Source organism: Oryzias latipes, chromosome 7 (genome assembly GCF_002234675.1).
Source record: "Oryzias latipes chromosome 7, ASM223467v1".
In the NCBI taxonomy this organism is placed as follows: Eukaryota; Metazoa; Chordata; class Actinopteri; order Beloniformes; family Adrianichthyidae; genus Oryzias; species Oryzias latipes.
In genome coordinates, this window is record NC_019865.2 from 9086400 (window position 1) to 9105902 (window position 19503).

A 19503-nucleotide genomic window follows, 5' to 3' on the forward strand; every position below is an offset into this window, starting at 1 on the left:
TTGTTGTGTTTTTGAACATATTTATTTGAAAAATTAAAGCCAGTTTGTTATGTTATGTTAAAACACACATTTAAGAACTCAAACACTTAGTCTGCAATTCTCACTAGTTAATCTAAATAAATTATTTAAGAATAAATATTAAAATGACTTTTTAGGAACTTCTGATCTGAAGCATAAAAGTTTCGAACATTTCAACAAAGAAGAAAGTTCATTGAACTTTGACAACATGGATAAGAAAAGCACAACAGCTGAGGGGAATGTAAATACAGAACCTGGACCATAAGGTGCAGCACAAAATACATAAACATCCGGTGAGTTCAACAGGCTTATGTACGTCACACATAGACAAAAAAACCTGTCTGATGGCGCAGCAGCCTTCACACCGGACTCCATCACTGGAAAAACAAGGCATGCAGTCCTCTTTTAACACTCTGGATCTCCCCCTCTAGCTATAATAAAAAAGGGAGGATTACTCATTCAAATCCACATCAAACAAATCGCAGCCTAATCCCAGCAGCACAGTTATGAACAGGCTCAGAAGCAACTCTAAGCAGCAAAAAAAAAGGAACATGTACTCACCATCTCATTGAGGAGCCTGTCCTGAACAGACTTCATGTCTTTTTTTATCAGACACATCTGAAAGCAGAGCGACAGGATGCAGCGTGAGTCAGAGGAAATGAAGACGGATGGAAAAGGAAACAAACTGAATTCAAAACAAGGGAAATCCGACCGGCTAAAAAAATGGTTTATTTTGTAAATGTCCAGATATCTAAACTGAATAATAAAAATAACCCTTGGATTTGCACAACTAGTCCGTTCACTTCAAAAGACAGACAGAGGGATGCATTCAGGGTCCAGACCTCTGATGTGAATATTTCAGCCTCGTACTTCAGGCTGGGAGACGTGTTCATCTGGAGGACTCTCCTCAGGGTTTCATTTCTGAAGGGACAGGAGGAAGTCACAGTAAACCCAGGAGGAGCTAAGGTCCATTACAGCAAAACAAAAACTCTACAAACAACAGAGGAGGATGAGGAAAACGGATGGGAAAAGGAACGTTTGATTCCACTTTTTTTAAAGAAAAAAATCTACAACTTGTTACAAACCTAAAGTCGTTTGTGGAAATGACTTAAATTCTGATTTTTTTTTCTAAATATTTAACGTAGTTGATCATTAGGCACATTTTTTATTTACTACTTCTTGTAATCTTTTTTAATTATTAGGTTTAGCAGCTTCTTAAAGCTTTTAATGTTTTTTTCTTTCTTTCAGCACTGACTGCTTTTTGAATATTTGTGTATTTCCGGTTTCTGGCTCTTCTCTTGATCTCCATGTCTTGATCATGCTAAGTCATTCACACGTCAGTTGTGTGTGGCTGAATGAGGGGGAAAAAACACACAAAAATTCCCAATAAAAAGGATCCTTAACTAGTTTAGTGATAGGGTTACATTTTTCACAGAGACCAGAAAACTTCAGCGAGCTGAGAGAGCATTAGACGTCAGCCGTACGTAACCACCATGTCAGACGTCGATGATTGACATAATGAGTACACGCCACAGAAAAAACAAGATGCTTGCTGTATTAATACACAAAAGCAGACGGCTAAAGCAAAGAGACCAGGGGAAAATTCCATGAATTGTTTGACACTGTGACCAGTAAAGCCAATTGTTCACCTGTGAAACATTACTTCTGAGAATCAAGAATGCAATAGTATAATATTAAGAACGTGGTCCAATCCCAGTTAGAAAATCTAGGCGACTCATGTTCGTTTTTGTGATTTTTTTTTTAAATGATACACCAATTAAAAATAACTCTGGGTGGATCATTTCCTATATGCTAAGTATAGAGATGAGGAGGCATGTGACGCATATGGTTCAATTAGGAGGCTTATATTTTATTCTGGTGCTGGCTGGATAACAGTCAGTACATACTGGCAAATCATCATAAGCTAGATAAAATAAACGGCATGAAAAAAGTAGAACACACATAAAAAACACATTTTGTATTTAGTTTATCATGTTTTTAGGGAGGAAACAGACACAGATTTCACAATAAATTCTTAAAATCTTAAATATAAAAAAAAGCTTAGCACTTATACTGGTTTTGGGTTTTAGCCTGTCAGAAAGTAAAAAAAAAAAACACAGATTAAACAAAACTATTGATGGTAAAAACGAATATTTTCTGGCATTCAAACAGCTCTAAACTCACCTCCTGACTTCTTGCTTCTGATATTTCTTAAAGGTTCCTGTCTGTTTTTTCCAAAAGATCTGCCAACAAACAACAAGTATATATAAGAGCATTTTGAGGTGAATATTTCAAACATTTCGCATTTCCTTTGGTGCATTGTGTGTCGGTGAACGAGTGTGACCCACAGCCAGGTCTGTCTCCATGTTAGTCAGCGTGTTCTCCTCCTCCTCCATGCTGTGGATCTCCTCCAGGAGAACCTTCTGAACGTGTTCAAGCCTTTGAGTTCTGTGCACAGCATAAAACGGCATGATGACATTACTGTGGGACACGTCTGTATTTGGTTTTCTTTGTTTAGTCTTTTTGTATTCATTGGTCACTGAAAGCGACACAGCAGACGTTTACCAATGAATACAAAAAACGAATACAAAAAAGTTTGATTTGATTGCCTACAACAACAAAAAGACAACAACTTGCCTGTGTTTGTTAAGCTGGACATCGATGGAAGAGATGTGTTGCTTCACAGACTTTGAAGACTCTCTGCCGTAAATTTCCAGAACTTTGCAACGGTTCTTGAAACAAAGCGCACACAGCGACCATGCAGGATTGATTATATGTGACAAGGTTCACAGAATCAGTTGTCTAAAAGTTTACCTGCAACTTGTTTTTCAGCTCAGAGCTCAGATGCTGGTACAGGTTACTCTGGTTTACAGAGATGTCTGGACAACCTAAGCTCTCATCCACATCCACGTCTCCATCGGTCGCATCGGATCCACAGTGAGTGAAGCTCATGTGAGATCTAGAAACTGCCAGGCTCATCTTTTCTGAAGAGGACACTTCAGTGACTGTGGAAAACAAAATAGAACATATTTAGAATTTATGGATCCTTTTTTTTTTTTTAAATAACAACTTTAAGAAGCTTTTCTTTGGGCAATGATCTAATGAGTCTCATGTCAAAAAGAAATGATTGAAAATGGTCCATAAATGATGTGCAAACATCAGGAAACAAAACTTTGTGCTTCAGAGAGATCAAAACTGATTCACTAGTGAGCTGTGGAATTATTACAAATGTAAAGAATATCATTCAAAAGCTTTACATTAAAGCAAAATCTGTCATGATGATGATAGTTAATGTACTGTAAAGTTGTCAAAAATTTAGCTTACTGGTAGAGTAAATCTTATAGTGTTTTCCATAAAAAACAAACAAACAGAGTAACTGATGCTGGACTCTGATCCAGTAAAACCATCTCAAGTCAAAGAACATGAAGAACTTGCATGACTTGAAGAGTTTCCTTGGTTTTATTCGAGGAGAGTGCTGCAGTCTGATCTTGCTTTTCTTCGTTACTTCTTTTCCAAAGCTATTCTTCTGTTCTTCATCAGAATTACTGGAAATTGAGCTGCAACGCTTGCGACTTGGACCTGAAAAAGTAAAATATTACATAATTTCTACAACTAAAATAAAATCACAGCTTGAAGATGATCTGTATTTATCTGTATAGCCTCCAAAAATGGCTCTGGTCAGTCTGAATTAACTGTTACACAATCGTTAAGAAACAATGTATTTTGTTTAAAGTTGCGCTTTTTTTAAATTTAATTTCAGCTTCTTCTTTTTTTAAACACTGAAATATAACTTGGTCAATTATGCTATTAGGTCAACAGTTATTCATTTAACAGGCATCGTCATTTATTGCGAGAATAAAGTAAACACAACTTTTCCAACCCTAATTCTAAAAGAGTTTGAACGGAGTGTAAGCGATTACCTAACTATGAAGTTTCTGGAATAATAGGTCAATAAATGAGCAAAAGAATAATAATTAAAGCTAAAACCAAACACTAGTAAGGGCTTCTGTTAGGGAAGTCACTTTTCTAGGATAAAATACTCCAACAACTACGAGAAGTTGGACTATTTCAAGGAGGGGAGGGTAAACATTTTTTATACTGTGTTTGTATTTGTTTACACACAATCCAAACCTGCTTTCAGCAACGAACCGCAGTTTGTTTGGGTGCAGAGAAGACTGAGGAACTCCTGGCCCCGCCCCCACTCCAAAAAAACAGAAGATAAACAGAACAGAAGCTGTTTTACCTGAGAGAAGAGGCTGAGAAGCATCAAGGTCCCGAGCTGCCAGAGGTGTTTGCTGCAATAGCAGAAGAATGAAAGATTATTGAAGCATGTGTTTCGTTTATTTAATGAACGACAAAATAAAAAGCTTCACCTCTCTTTGGAGGGAGACCATCACTGGAACATTGGGGCTGTCCTTGAAGCTTCTACTGCTGAGTACTACTGACTTAGCGGATGACTGACTCAGCGAATCTAAGGATTCAGTTGAGGCTTTTCTGGGGTCAAGCTGACACCCCAAACCAGGGCTGTCTTCAGGGTAAGGTGACTGAGGGGTGGAAGTTACAGGCGGGTTTTTTGGCTGAAGGAGAGTGGAGGTTAACAGCGGCTGAGTGGACAGATCAAATGTAGGCTGAGGTTTTAGGGGTAGATGTTTCTGGATTGAAGAAACCAGAGATGAAATGAAAAGGTGAGAATTCATAGACACGCAGAAAGAAACATGGCTGCTACTTTATGATGACAGTATCTGGGATGGATCAGGGATATTCGTTGATGAGGCCTTCAGTGCACTGCTGGTAAAGGCATAGCTGACAAGCAACAGTCGTTTTATCTGCGGTCCTTCATCAATTTAAAGAACTGTTGTTTTCTAAACAAAACAGCAGTTCGTCATGCCTGTGTTACCTGTCTGAAGGTGACTTTAAACATTTTAAACTGTGGCTAAGAGAAGAAATTCTTATAGAGAATCCCACATTCATTCTTCTTGCAGAGTAGCCCATGGGTACTGCGGTGCAACCCAAGCATCGCCGGCTGCAGCGTTTGTTTCTAAACTCCACACCAGTGCATTGAATAGTTTGTGAGTTTTTAAAATATAAGTTTCATCTAAATTGGAAATGCATACATTTGATTCAAACTGTTTAAGGTCATTCTCTAAGTTGAAACAGTATCATACCTTTTCTGTGCTGGGCCCCTTGAGAGGTCGGGACGCAGCGACTTCAGGTTCAAGAGAACAGGGAGTGGGCTCGGACCTCATGAACTGAAGTTTGGAGGAACTGAAGTTCTTCCCTGAACTGTGCAAAGACGTCTTGCCTTTTCCTTTACTGCTGACTGTGGCGCAAGGTTTGCGTAGCAGCGGGACGGACGAGGGGGCGCCTTGGCAGGCGGGCATCGGGCTAACAGGGACTGGGGACCCCTGAGGGCTGAGGACTGCGGAGCAGGGCAAATTCACGGTTGAGGCTGACCCCTCTGCAGCTGTGAATGTCCAACATAAGCACAGATGTTCAAACAGCTGGCTTCAGAAGTTGGTCAGAGAGTAACAGGTTCATATACTCGCTTTCTCATATCCATTTACAGTTCAAGGTTTAGAGAGCAGGAGCGGTTCTTTATGTAACCTATAACATGGTTTTTATGTAACATTTGGAGAGCAAATGTGATGAAAGTATGAAAGCTCTGTGCTCAGCAGAGTGGTAAACTTTAATCTCTAACAAATCTCTAATAATAAATAAATTATAAAATGTATAAAGGAAATCAAATCAAAACATGACTTTTTTCCTTTCTTTATAAATTTCTGAAGGAAGTCTTAGAATTTGGCTGAACTGTAGCTTTCTCCACAAACGGTTGAATTATTTATGAAGCAATCTGCTCATTAAGGAAGAAGCTTCTGTCAACCAGGATTTTTGGATAAACGAATATTGTTACAGCTCTTGACAAAACAGACGTTTGAGAGCCGCTGTTGTACCTGATTACTATTTTAAATCCATTAAACATTAATGATGCCAAATTACTTATCTTGGAATTAACACTTCCAAGGAAAAGAATGAGCAAATACAAACATTGACATTAGGTTATGACAAAAACAGACAAATGAGTTTGTTGGAAAATATTTTGCACTCTTACATCTCATCCTCTCAACAGAAGAAGGGGAGGAGTTCTCGGAGGGAACAGAGTCTTTGAAAGCCTTTCTCTGTTTGTGAGCAGGAATGACAGTTTTCTTATTTGATCCGGAAGGAATCTGAAGGTCATCATTGGTACTAAGCTGTAAGAAAGAGGAATAAATGTGACACGGTGAAATATTAGAATTTAAAACACCAAAAAGTAACAGTTGATTGTATTCTGATTTGGGGCTAAAAAGTATATAGTTTTATTTGCTTCATTAAGTTTTGTCTTTGTTCAAAATCAAGATTAAAACTGGTAAAAAACAAACATTATAAAATCATTTGCAATAATCGTGAATGCCTTATCAGCCTTGCACATTCACTTTATCTTGTTAAATTAAATTAAATCACACAATCTGTCACACACCTAAGGTGTGTGAAATGTGTTCTCCGCATTTGACCCATCCTGTGGGGGAGCGGTGAGCTGCAGACACAGCTGTGCTCAGGAACCATAAAGGGCCTATAACATGCAGAATCGACTTTTTGAGCTTTTAGGTGGGTTTTAATGTTCATTACTCACAAGAGCACACACCCCATGCACCAGCCCCTCAGAGCCCCATGAAAACGAACGGGTTCTCACATTCAAATGAGGAACCGCCCCAGACGGGATGTGTATCGCCTTTCTGTTTGGGGTTCTTTCCTTTTTTTTTTTTTGGTCCATTGGGTGTGATAAGGGGGGCGGGGGAGAAGTGCGTTCATTGTTATTATCACGTATTCAATACTGCTGTTCTAAAATCTAATAAAAACAATTTTGAAAAAAAAAAAAAAAATGAGGAACCGCCCCTTCCAGAAAGAGTCTGCGCTGCCAGCACCGCCCCCAGGCTAACCACACACACACTTTCTCCGCTACGCTAGCGTTGTTTGGCAAAAACCCTTTCCTTTTACATACATAACCTGCACATAGATCTTTGCAGAAGTTTGGATGTTGTTGGTTTTCATGGGTGAAACGCTGCTCAGACCGACTCTAGGTTGATGTCATTAAATGGGCGGCACCCACAAGGAGCGAAAGGCAGTGCCTCAGAGATCGAGTCATCTTACTTCCGGGTAGAATAATGAGCTTAAGAAAAGCATGATATAGGCCCTTTATCGCCAAACCCAAACTCTCGATGGAAGGGGTTTGGAACCAGCATATGCATTTTCAGATTGTAAACATTGCAAAGAGTCCTGTCTCTGTCCTTTGTACATATAAAAAATTATGGACAACGTCCTACGGGATCTTTTGTAGATATCAGACAAAATATTTTTTTCTATATAATGCCCCAACCATGCAAGTATTGCTCCTTCTAGAAATTATTAATAATTTTCTTTGAAGTATCATAAATAATATTAAGATAATAACTTCAGTTATAATAGGGTTGCAAACGCTGATTTGTTGGTTTTTTCCACTAGGAAGCATAACACAACACCTTTAGTGCAGGTTGCTTTCTAAAATCTGACTGCCTGCTGCTGCTGCTGCTGCCGGTGCTGGCCTCCCTTTTGTCTGAATGTTCAGGTTGGTCTGCAAAGATGGTTGCTCTCTTTTTTGGATGAGGCTCCTCTGAAGTGGATTCTCTGTTTTTCTCCTTTTGCACCACAGTATATTTCTGTAGATGAACAAACCAAAAAGTTATACTGATGCAACATTCTTCTATGGAGCCAGCTTTTAGAGACCATGTTTAAAACAACTAAAGCCAACATGAATTGCAGAATTGAGAACAAAAATGACAAGATAAAGGTAGATGTTCAGTATTTTTCAACAAATAATTTATATGTAACTAAGATACACGACTTATTTACTGAATTTTGGTTCAAAAAAGTAAACACCTTTTTTTAAACTCACATTTTTACTTTAAATGCTCAGTTAAGATCACATTTTCTTTGGCAAGATTGTCTTTAAAACTAGAGGATTTTGATTATTGAATGATATGCAGTGTTGGGTAAATTACTCCTAAAAAGTAATTGATTACTTTACTTAGTTATTGGATCAAAATTGTAATTAAGTTACTTTACTCATTGAAATTAAAAAAGTAATTCACTACTCGTTACTTTACTTTTCTTCCTCTCAAATGTAGATTCTCAAGGGAAAAACAGCAACAATAATAATGATACTGCTCAAAAATATTTACGAACAAATAATTGTTATCATCATTGGGTTACATTGCAGCATAAATATGAAAGTGTTTTGTAAAATATTTATTGTATGGCCTTTTTCCACTTAGACTTTTAAAATTCAATAGCTGCAAAAATGACATAGATGGGTCTAAAATGGGCAATGTTGTGAGCAAATACAAGGACATGATGATTTGGACACAGAATGTGCCGTTAGTGCTGTGATAGATTCATGCAGGAGAAAATGATCTTGCCTTTGCAACGGGAGCGTTCTGTGGTTCAGACAGGCTGTCATCACTGTCCGGCTCTCTGTAACTCTTCGCGGTCGAGGCTGCTCCTCTTTTGGGTCTCTTCCCACGTGTTTGTGGTTTGCCTGAGGTTGCAGTCGACTTCACCATCTTTGCCTCCATTGGCTGACCCACTGCTTCCTTCAAGCCAGAACTCTTCTAATACAACAGCGACACCCAGTGGCCAAACGTGTTAGTGCATTACTGGGTCCAAGGAACATTCTTCACCTTTATTATTACATTTACCTTTTTGGGTTTGTTATTAACTTTTACAGAACTCAAGGTTGGTGGGAACATATCTGGAGACTTTTCTAAAAAAGAAAAAAAATTGCACATGTTCAATCCCATGCAGTCTCTATCAAAAAGATTTGTAGTGGCTTAGAAACCCTACGCCCAGGAAGACGGGAGTTCTCTCTGGGCTTTCTGGCAGCCTGTCTCTGATATTGATTCACTCTTTTCTTGGGCTTCATTGCTGACTGTGCCAGCCAGCTGACCTCGGTCCTGGTGGTTTCCACATCTGTATCACTAAACAAATGCTTTTTACTTTTGGGCTTATTCTGAAAAAGAAACAAAAACACTCAATGATTTATGGGTTTTCCAGTTTGGACGGACAAACATGATACAATTTTTAAGGTAACAGGCAGAATTGCAGGATACTTTAGTCTCAGGCCTTGCTTTCTTGGTTGTGCTGACAACGGCAGAGGAGCTGTTAAATGACATCAACAATATTAAATCATGGAAATGTCAGTTTATATAATCATACCCACTTTTCAGCTGTTGGCCTCACCTGCTTGAAATGGCAGAGATATCAGTTTGGGTTTTGTTCTTCCTCTAAAGTACAATAAAAGACACTTTAATTGCTTTGGTTTTTAAACTATGTTATGGAAAGTAGCAAATGTATCAAGTATTTACCCCAACACTGAGAGGAGAATCAAGGCTAAATTCAAAGACATCTTTTCTGCAGGAAGGAAAGGATCTGCATCAAAAATACTGAATAAACTATTTGAATATTTGTACTGGCATTTACTACCTTTGCCTGATTGAGTTTGTTGCACTTTTTTTGTTGGACTTTGCAAAGCTCGGAGCTGCAGATATTTTCCCCTGTTTTAAATAAATACATATTTAGTACAAACAACAACAGCAAAACTGTATAGTTTAAAGTAAAACAAGGTAAATTAATAACTTGAGTGATAATAACTTACTTTATCCTTTGATAACCAGCTCATGTTAAAATTTGGTCTACTACAAAAAGGACAGTAATTGTCACATTTTGTGTTTAAAAATAAAATAATTACTAAAAGAAAAAGAAAAAAACGGAAACAAACAGTGAATACCTGTTTATAACAGGGGGGATGGATTTCTGGGTGGGACTGTCTCCAGAGTGGACTGGATTTTCTGTGGTTTGGGTGTTTTTACCATAATGGCTGGAAATGAACTTCACCATATTGCCAGCCACATCTGCGTTTCTCTGAGCAAACAGAACAAGAGCTAACTTAAACATAATTCCAAACAGTGAATTAGGACTCTAAGCTGCAGAGAAGCAAGCAGAAATCCTACTTTCTCATGGCTTGAAAGGGTCGTCTTAGTATTCTCCTTAACTTTCTCTCTCTTTTGTGCTGTTCTGGCTGTGGAGCACTTGACTTCTGCTGCGACGGCCTCCACAGACAAATTGCCTTTGCATTCCTCTTCAGTGTTTTTCTTTCTTTTAGTCTGCTCCACTTTGGGAGCAAGTGAAGGAAAAGCATCCAGCTTTCCTGAGCGTCTGTCTTGTGAGCGCCCTCTGATATTGGGTAGCACAGCTGGGTGCTGAAGTGGAGGATCTGTGTTCCTCTCACATTGGACCTGCTGCAGGCGCAGAGTCAGCTCACTATGAAATTGCTTTTGGACGACTAAGTCTGGGTGGGAAACGGACATTTTTTGTCCTGAGGAGGAAGAGTGCTGCGGTCCCACAGAATGTGAACGAGAGTCTTCAGAAAAAAAGATTCAAAAATAATTCATATTAGACTTTCTTTTTAACTAAGTTTGTTTCTTTTTCATTTGTTAATAACTTTAAATTAAGAGAAAATGTTATTTGACACAAAAACCTTTATCAGTTGTGTTTACCTTGATGGGACAAAGAGCAAACTTTCTGAGTTGGCATTGTTATTATTTCCGAAATTGACAATTTGCTCCAATTAGATGATCTGTATTTAAAATAAACACATTTCAATATACATTTTACTATCAAAGCGTTTGAACACACAACAGCAACAACGTTTTTTAACAGGACTTACATTTTTGACCCAGATCTATGTTGGGTGTCAGGTACAATTTCATGCTCTATAGGTTTAAAGAGAATACAGGTTCACTCAAAACAGGGAAACTGTGTGTTTTGAGAAAGTTTAGCTTTAAATCAGGCTCAGATTGTAGCTTAATCTTAGCTCAAAATAGCAATAAAATACCTTGAGACTTGTCTCCATTCTGATCAGGTAGAAACATTTCTGCTGCTTCTGCCTCTGAAGTCTTCTGCTGAATACAGAACAAGTCTCACTGAAGGAATTTATTTTTATTTAAAAATAAAACGTCTTACTGCATAAAACTAAAGATTGAAATAAAAGAATTATACTAAAAGACCCAATCCGATGAAAATAGTGTTTTTAACATGTTAATGTGGAATTTTTCTGATGATGGAGGACAATAAAAGAGAAAAATTAGGCTGAAAATTGCATTTCTGAGTATTTCTTTTTTAAATTGTTGTAAATCCACTTCTGCAGAAACTATATCCTGGAAAACCACGCGGGTTTGTAAATATGACTAAAAACGGCATAATCATAATTAAAAGACCACTGGGAATGTTTTACAATAAATCAAAAGATGACTGGAGTGGGCCTTTAAAAGGATTAGCTGATATAACTCGATAAGTTAAAAAAACAACAACAAAGAAGAAAATCGAAATAGTGAAAAAACTTGTCCAGGCTTAATCGTCACAAACTAATTGATAAAATATTGTATCAGACATTTTATTTCAGACACTAAACATAGTGGAAAGATGGCATTTGGTAGATGATTTGATTTGTGTTCTAGATGCTGTTTGATATTAAGATTTGTTCAGTATCTACAGCAGAGAAACTACTTTAATACTTGTTTCATGAACTGGTAGGTCTCACCAGAACAGTAACACAATAATGAAAAAGAAAACCCCAAATTTTATTTTTTTAAATGTTACCAATTAATTAATTTGACAATTATACACAGTGTTATCTCTAATGACATGACAAAATCAAAGTCCTACTATAATTATATTTCAAACTACCGATATTTTAAAACGGTGCCCAGTGGTCTTTTATTTATGATTATGCCATTTTTAGGCAAAATCAAAAACCCGTGGTCATTTTCTATTTCTGTTGGCGCAGAAGTAACCCTCCGCTGCTTTCCCAACATGTCTTTGTTTGCTGGCTTACAGCCCCCCACACCCCCAGACTAACAGCTCAGATAAGGAACATGAGGACGTTCGTGTATCTATTTGTCTACAGGTGGACGAATCAGAATGGAGAGGAGCAGAGAGACTTGGCCCGCCCATTTGAGTTGCTGCATCACTTTTTCAAACAGCATTTCTTCATCAGCTACTGATTCCTCTTTATTTATCTACAGAAACGCTCAGAAACGCAGTTTTAATCTAAATGATTTTATGCATCTCCACCATCATGAGAAAATTGGTAGAAAAACAAGTTAAAAACAGCAAAAGCACGATTTTCATCAGGTTAGGTTGTACAATGACTTTTAATTTGTATTTATTTGACCCAAATAAGTGAAGTGACCTGCTGTTCAGTATCTACTGTGCAGTATGTATAAACAAACCTGTCGTTTAATGCCACCTGTATTTGTGCTGATTCGAACAGTCGTATCACACAAAGACACTCTGTGCACAGAGGATCTGTCTTTGTCCTTGTCTACAGTAAATGGGAAGGAGAAAAAAATACAAAGATTTCATTAGTTCATACAAAATGTGATAAATAGTGGACATATTGCACTTTTTGACTCAGAAGCCAAGTTTGCTTGTAGATGTAAAAAAAAATACCATCCAAGCAAATGTGTTTGTATTTTCTTTGTTTTTGATTCCTCATCATAATAATGTTATTCATTAATTGAGAAATTTGCTGACATTTTGTGGCTGGTGAGTATGGATTGTCTGTAGTAATACAAATTAGATTTCAACTTTCAAGCCAAAAAGTTAGTTCAACAGTTCTAAAATGAGCAGCTGCTCTTCAAAACCAACAAAAAAAAACATCCCAATAGTCTGGTTAGGATGCTAACAGGCACTAAAAAATTAATTCACGCTGATTTTTCTTCAGCACAACTTTGCATGACAGCACACTGTGTTTTGCATCGTGGCGAGAATTACGGAAATCTTTGATCGCAATCAGATTTTTGTCTACATTCTATAAAAATGAACTTGTTTTTCAAGAAATTGTTAAACACGTGAGAAAAGTGTGAAAATGTTCATGTCTGTCTTAGAAAAGTGTATAAATGTGTACTGAGGGGTTTTACTGCCCTGGAACATCTGTAATCCTGCTTCACAAATTTCAACTATTGCAGATTATTTATGGAACGTTTCCCCCAAAATAAAGAAGGGAAAACTGTAATGTCAGTTTTATCTAAAATCAAGAAAAACAGTCAGAAAGCAATAAAACATTGATTAAATCAATCATCCTTTAGTGCTGGTTCTCTTTCATCTGCAACAGCTTCCAGTGATGCTGCTGCGGCACCAGTACTTTCCAACGTTGCTTACCGCATGACTTGAAGGCAGCAAAATAGTCATGCTTCACTTTCCCACTTCCACTGGTCCTTACAAAGCCTGTGGACTCTGACATCTTCATCCTGGAAGGAGTCACCATCTAGGATAAACAAAAGACATGGTGGAATTTTCAATTCTACATTTGAATAGGATACTTTTGAAAAATTCAAACAAATGTGCTTATTGTTTGCAGATTTTTTTCTAATTGCATCAGTAATAACAAAAAATGTCCCCTTTTCACAAAAGTGTTGGAATGGCTCTTTTCATGCACTACCTAACCTTAAACCATCCACTAACAACTTTAATTCAATAAACTGAAAAAATTACTGGTTATAACTTAAATCCTCTCAAATTGGAATGCATCCAAATGAGGTTTAAATTAAATGTCACTTTCTATCATTTACATCTACTTTGTTTAACAAGCCACTGTGATGTCTGTTTTGGAATTGAAATTGTTTTTTTCAAACCATCAAAAGAAAAAAAATGAAAAAGACAAAAAAAAAAACATATGCCCATATATGGACATATCAAACTTAATTGGGATAAATACAGTGAGTCTTGAACTGATTGGGGGGGGGGAAAGAAATTAAAAAGTAAATGTTCTATATTTAAGTATACAGTAAAAAAGTATTTGGCAATCACCATCTGGCATAATTATACAAATAAAAAAATGGTCCATTTTTCCATCTGTTTCTCACAGTTGAAGGGTTTCTATGATAAACACGACCGATCGTTTTTCTCTAACAACTTGAGAAATCAGTGGTTGTCAATTGCTTTTTTTACTCCACTGTTAATCAATTTCATTTCATTGATCCTAAAAAGCACTTCAACGGCTGTTAAACTATCTATACTATTTGTCTTTAGCATGGAATCCACAACATGTACCTGTAGATTTCCAGCGGGAAAACGTGAAGTAGGGGCTGCAACCGTTTTCTCGCTCCCACTTAGGGAAACCTGGCTCTCTGGAACAATCTGTGTACAAAGCAACACAGCCGCACATGCATACATGCACTTTCTTTTGTAGTTTAAAGCTAAAAGTAACTCATTTTAAGTCAGCTCCAAGGATGTTCTGATCCATCTATGTGCATCTTTGCAGAAGATTGATTTTTACAATTACATATCAAGTGCATATTTGAACCAATAAAGACATAAACTGATCATCTAAATCATTCTTAAAGGATGATAATACTGAAAAGGGATGATCCTAGGAATAAAATAACTCTTACCTGGGTGCTGCTCATTTCTATTGCAGTTTTTGATACAGATGTATGCTAGAAGAGAAAAAAATCAATGTTATCTTGAAACTCATTACGATAGAAAAGATTCTGATAAAAGCCACTTAAAGTAAATGATTCATGTTTTTCTATTCAGTGAAGTGCAAAGTTTTCTAAATGTCTCTACTTTACATCCAAGTCTTTGCTAGTTCTTTGACCACTAAGAAGCCCAGAAAACCTATAAATTAAAACAATTCAAAGGGTAATAAAAATACTGATAGAGCAAATGAGCCAATCCATCAATACTTTGTTTTGAATTTTGCCAAAGACGTTGCGAGCAGCCTGTTGGATGTCCAAGGCAGAACTGAAGGAAATGGTGAGTCCGGATCCCTCCACTTCACCAACCACCACCACCTCAGATAGCTTTATCTTCAAGACCTGCCTCTTTTTTTCCTCTAGAGAAGCAGAAGAAACAAAAGTCATCATGACCAAGCATGCAAATATTGCAGTGAGTCTACAGGTACTAAATGAAGACTTATATTCCAAACATGTACAGCATACTCTACATACAATAATTAGTTTAACTAAAACTGCAACATGTCATTGCTCCCAGTGTGTCCCAGTATTTAAGAATAAAACTAATGCTGTCATTACTGTTCTTCAATACCATTTTCTTCAGACAGATTTTGACATTTCCTTTTAAAATATATTTGCAATTTATTTTCTAACCAATATTGTAATTTATTTTATTCCTATTTTTTTTTTCACGCGACCAAGGCAGAGATTTGTGGCACGTATAGTCAAATACAAACACATGCTTTAAATTTAAGCAGTATAATTATACGTTAAATGGAATTACATTATCAAAGCTACAGTTAACATATTCTAACTAAAATTACAGCAACTTCTGTCAGATCATTTTTACATTTATTTTACCTGTACTGACAAAGTTTCTGTGAATTTCACTAACACAATACATTCTTTTCATCAGCTTAAACAATATTCTAATTTTTTTCCCCTGAAACTCTAATGTTCACACTTGTGGACTGTTGGTTTTGAGCATCGTGTGTTCTTACTAAACTAATAGCAGAGAGAAATCTTTTATTTGGACAAAATGAACAGTTAAAGGTCTGTGTCTTGTCTGGATGAATGTGTGTGGCTTATCTGTGTTAAAAAAACAAATAATGAAATTTTCCTTTTTAAGGATATCTTTATTAAGCATTTGATGATGTTATAATGCGCACCGTAACACATTAATAATAGTTTTCTTAAGCATCTAAAAATCTGTATTCTGAAAGAAAAGTTTCATATTTTTGTATGAATGGATACACGGAATATCATAACATCGTACTAAAACTGTTAGTAACAAAATAAAGAATTTGTGTGTGTGCACAATTACCTGTAACAGAGTAGCTTTCAACTTCATTCTCACTAATGCAGATCGTCTCCCAGTGGCCTTCCTATGATCAACGGAAATACTAAGCGTTAAACATCCACCTCATACTGAAATTAGGTTACATCTTCTCTATGCTTATTCTTTAAGCTTGTGCATTATTTTGCAAAGGTAAGCGTACCTTCTCTTCAGGTAAAGAGCAGTAAAAGGTGATGCTGCGACTGTCGAGGTTGAAATCAATCCAGAACTCTTCAAGCTTCTCATCTGAAGGCATCAGGAGCTAACCAAACAATCACACCATAACACACAAACACACACACACACACACAAAAAAACACGAGACGACACAATTGTACATTAAAGACAGCAGGTTTTCGGTAATTGCGCTTGTTTATGTTTAGGCAATGCAAATTACTAAAACTACAACATTTTTCCAGATACAGGACGAGATTTACTCAAAGCCTATTTATACTGACCTCACACTTTCCCAGATAAACTTCCAAACATGGAAAAGAACACACTCTGAAACACAGAAGACACTTTTTCTGTAATACAATGTTGCAATTTAATAAAATACAAAGAAACAAAAACATTTGTTTTTGAATTACTCATTAGCTAGGTGTAAGTAATTGCTAGAAAAAAGCTTTAAGTTTTGATCAAAATGAACAATTTACTTTCATCCTAAATTAAAAAACAGATTTTCTACCCCCCAATTTTAAACCAATTTTGTACGGAAAAGGAAAATTGGTTATATTTGTACCTTCTCTTCTCTCCTTGCATGCCATTCACCATGTTCAAAAACGTGCGACACGCCTAAAATCACAATGTTGTGCTCAAGTTTAGCAGTTGCCAAATTTTAGGATAGTTTCTCACTGTTGTACAACAAAAGGTTAATGCAATCATGGAAAACAACTGACACATTTCAATGTTCTATTTCTACTACTTACCGTCTCAAACTCAGAGTCTCTGATCTGAGTGAAGGCAGTGGCCACGTGGCCCAAACTGAACCACTGATCTGCAAGTTTTTTCCTCTGGGCAGGAGTCGCCATTCTGCATAACGCTTCCATCAGTGATGACTGCAGGTCATAATCTGAGAGACGGAAAACAGTCTTCAATTCCTTCTATTGAAACAAGGATATATGAATACTAATTGTAAAAACAAAATCGATTTAATGAGCAAAGAAAGCACAAAAAAATGAAAATTACCACCACCCTCCATTATTCGACCAGCAAGTTTGGTCCTGAGGAAAAATAAACACACACTAGAGAAGTGAGAAGATGTTCTATTTATATGTACATTTAATTTCGAATTAAGAAAAGTGGATTGACACACATGAAATCCGATGCTTCCTGCGATGTTAGGATCTTCCTCCGTTTCTTAAGTTCCATTGGAATTTTGTCCAGGATTAAGTTGTATTTTCGTATGGCCTGTGAGGACATTATCCATTTTATTGATGAATAGATCATACTTAGTTGGGTTTTTAACTATTCCTATTCTAAAAAGGATTTTAAACCTCTTTCTGGATCAGGATGTAGATTCTGGGATCTACTGCCAACTGACCAACAGGATACAGGAAGTACTCTGTAATTTTGTTTGTTCCTGAAAAACAACATGAGGTGAGCCTTTTATGCCTGTCAAATTCTGTCAGTTTATGCTAACAAAGTGTAATGAAAAGGAATAGCTCCATTAACATCTAATGCCATGGACTCACACAAGTGAGGAAACTGGGGCAGATTGGCTGTTTTATGTACAAAGGGAATGATGTTAAAATAGAGTGGCACTTATAGGAAGTAGTCATAATAAATGTACATTTTAAAGTAAAATCAATTCTAAACAGTTTTATTAAAAATCATCATCATAAACTAAATTTGTAATACAAATAAAGTATTTCTTTTATCATACCTTCTTTCGATGACTCATGAACCACCTGAAAAATGAAACAAAAATAAATATGCAGCAAGAAAGCTATCGGCATCGTATAATGCTCAAATTATATCTAAAATATAAACTTACCATTAGAGCATTCAAGAAGTTCTCACATAAATTGAACAAAGCCTCATCCCAGTGTGGGCCACGCAAGATCCACAGCTGTTTGCATTTGTCCAACCACTGTACCATTTACTCAAAAACAATCAAACAAATAAAAAATTAAAAAAAAAAAAACTCAATTAAATTTAATGTAAACCTCACGTCCCTCTATAAGTTGTATACTTATCTTTTTTATCAGTCCTTTGTTAATTAACTCTGAAAGCCCTTGACCATCTGGTAGTTTCAAGTGTTTTCCTAACTTGTGGAGACTTGCAAAACCCAAACTGGCTGCTCTGGCACCATTTTGATCTAGACTCTGAAAACCATATTTACACTTTAGCTTAAAAAGAAAGAAAAACAGTCGAATGTTGTGGGTGTGCTTCATCCTACTTTGCAGACAAAGTCGTCCAATTTTTCAACAAAGTGCAGAGAACAATGCGTGAGGGTCTCTTGATCCGTGAATCTTTCAAAAAAGTCTTCAAGAACTTGAACATTTCCACGTTTTAGCACTTGATCCATTGCACTCTCCAGCTGGACAAGAAGACAGGTCTAATATACAGCTATACAATCACGCAAAAGTCAACACTGTGATAAAAAAAAGTCAATTTACAGAGTGTTGTAAGCTTTTATCTTACCTGGAAGATCTGACTTGCTGCCATTTTAGCTTCTTAAAAACACTCACCACCGCTAGGCCGCGCTGTTCTCAGGAGGAACTCCAGTAAAAAAAAAACAGTTGCCAAAATATAATCTGAGTATTACATTTATTTTCGTTAGACAGTGTAAGACTTTAGATGACTGCTACGTCAAAGTCTAATTACTTAGTCTTTAAACATTTTTCAGCAAATATACATTTCTTTTGCAGCTAGCTAGTTGATCGGGTCTACCAACGGTTAACTCCTAGTACGTATCAGCCATAAGTAAAAAAAAAAAAGAAAATAATAAAAATTAAAAGACACAAACCCTCTTGATTGTATGTTTCTTAGGAATAGCTAACTGTTATAACAAATTTCGACAACATTTCTTAAACTAAACGCTACTTATATTCTAAAGCAGTTTTTAGGCCAAAAGAAGCCCAGCAGCAAGCGCGCGAATCCGACGTTAGCTAAGCAATGCAGGGCGCGCGGGCCGCAGCTCACACGTACAGATGTTTGCGGTACGAAAAACAAGTGTAACTTGGCGATGAATGCAGGATTTCTCCCAACATTTCAAACTTTTATAAAGCAACTTATAACATTGTACAACAAAGTAAATAAAAAATTGGTATTTATAGTTGGAAAACAGAAAAAAATATGAATTTAATATGAGCAATATTCAAGCAAACAGGGAATAATTGGGGTTTATTTTGTGAGAAAATACTGTGGAACAGTTAAAGATATTACACATGTTGCTTACCAAAGTTGATAATAATAATAAGCAATGATTAAATATTCTTTTTTTTGCCTTCATTTGTAATGGTCTAGTTTTGAGTGTTGGGGAAATAATGCCCGAATTATGTTTTTAATGTTTATATTAAAGTATAACTAGGACTTTAACGGATTACTATAATGTATAAC

The 19503-nt window shown here is 36.6% G+C and overlaps 1 protein-coding gene across 3 annotated transcripts; it reads right to left on the reverse strand.

Annotated features, from left to right (window-relative positions):
* Positions 1-3: 3 nt before the first annotated feature.
* Positions 4-19064, reverse strand: sycp2 (synaptonemal complex protein 2). 3 transcript variants are annotated; one of them, XM_020704535.2, is made up of 44 exons: positions 18586-19064; positions 18341-18481; positions 18138-18266; positions 17936-18040; positions 17825-17849; positions 17436-17521; positions 17255-17349; positions 17128-17162; positions 16869-17011; positions 16682-16734; positions 16398-16443; positions 16103-16201; positions 15928-15988; positions 14835-14983; positions 14541-14585; positions 14200-14286; positions 13309-13414; positions 12378-12469; positions 10982-11045; positions 10814-10859; positions 10644-10723; positions 10098-10507; positions 9875-10008; positions 9743-9782; positions 9571-9641; positions 9453-9498; positions 9328-9371; positions 9198-9246; positions 8932-9097; positions 8787-8851; positions 8508-8699; positions 7572-7748; positions 6128-6266; positions 5184-5482; positions 4392-4670; positions 4262-4313; positions 3454-3597; positions 2833-3023; positions 2656-2750; positions 2367-2466; positions 2203-2261; positions 861-939; positions 580-636; positions 4-449 (listed from the first exon to the last, which is right to left on the reverse strand). In XM_020704535.2, exons 1-44 carry the CDS (start codon positions 18607-18609, stop codon positions 393-395), a joined length of 4656 nt encoding a protein of 1551 aa, XP_020560194.1. In that variant the 5' UTR covers positions 18610-19064; the 3' UTR covers positions 4-392. The 3 variants fall into 3 exon arrangements, with proteins under 3 accessions (XP_020560194.1, XP_020560195.1, XP_020560193.1); XM_020704536.2 differs by having other exon boundaries at positions 9743-9779; positions 10982-11048; XM_020704534.2 differs by having other exon boundaries at positions 10982-11048.
* Positions 19065-19503: the final 439 nt, after the last annotated feature.

Bases quoted from the DNA above. Each gene is read 5' to 3' on its own strand.
- sycp2 (XM_020704534.2), bottom strand. From the start codon at position 18,609: ATGGCAGCAAGTCAGATCTTCCAG. The intron at 17,350-17,435 runs GTTTAAAATCCT...ATGTCCTCACAG, and splicing joins ACATCCTGATCCAGAAAGAG to GCCATACGAAAATACAACTT. The intron at 940-2,202 runs GTGAGTTTAGAG...CTGTCCCTTCAG, and splicing joins CAGAAGCAAGAAGTCAGGAG to AAATGAAACCCTGAGGAGAG.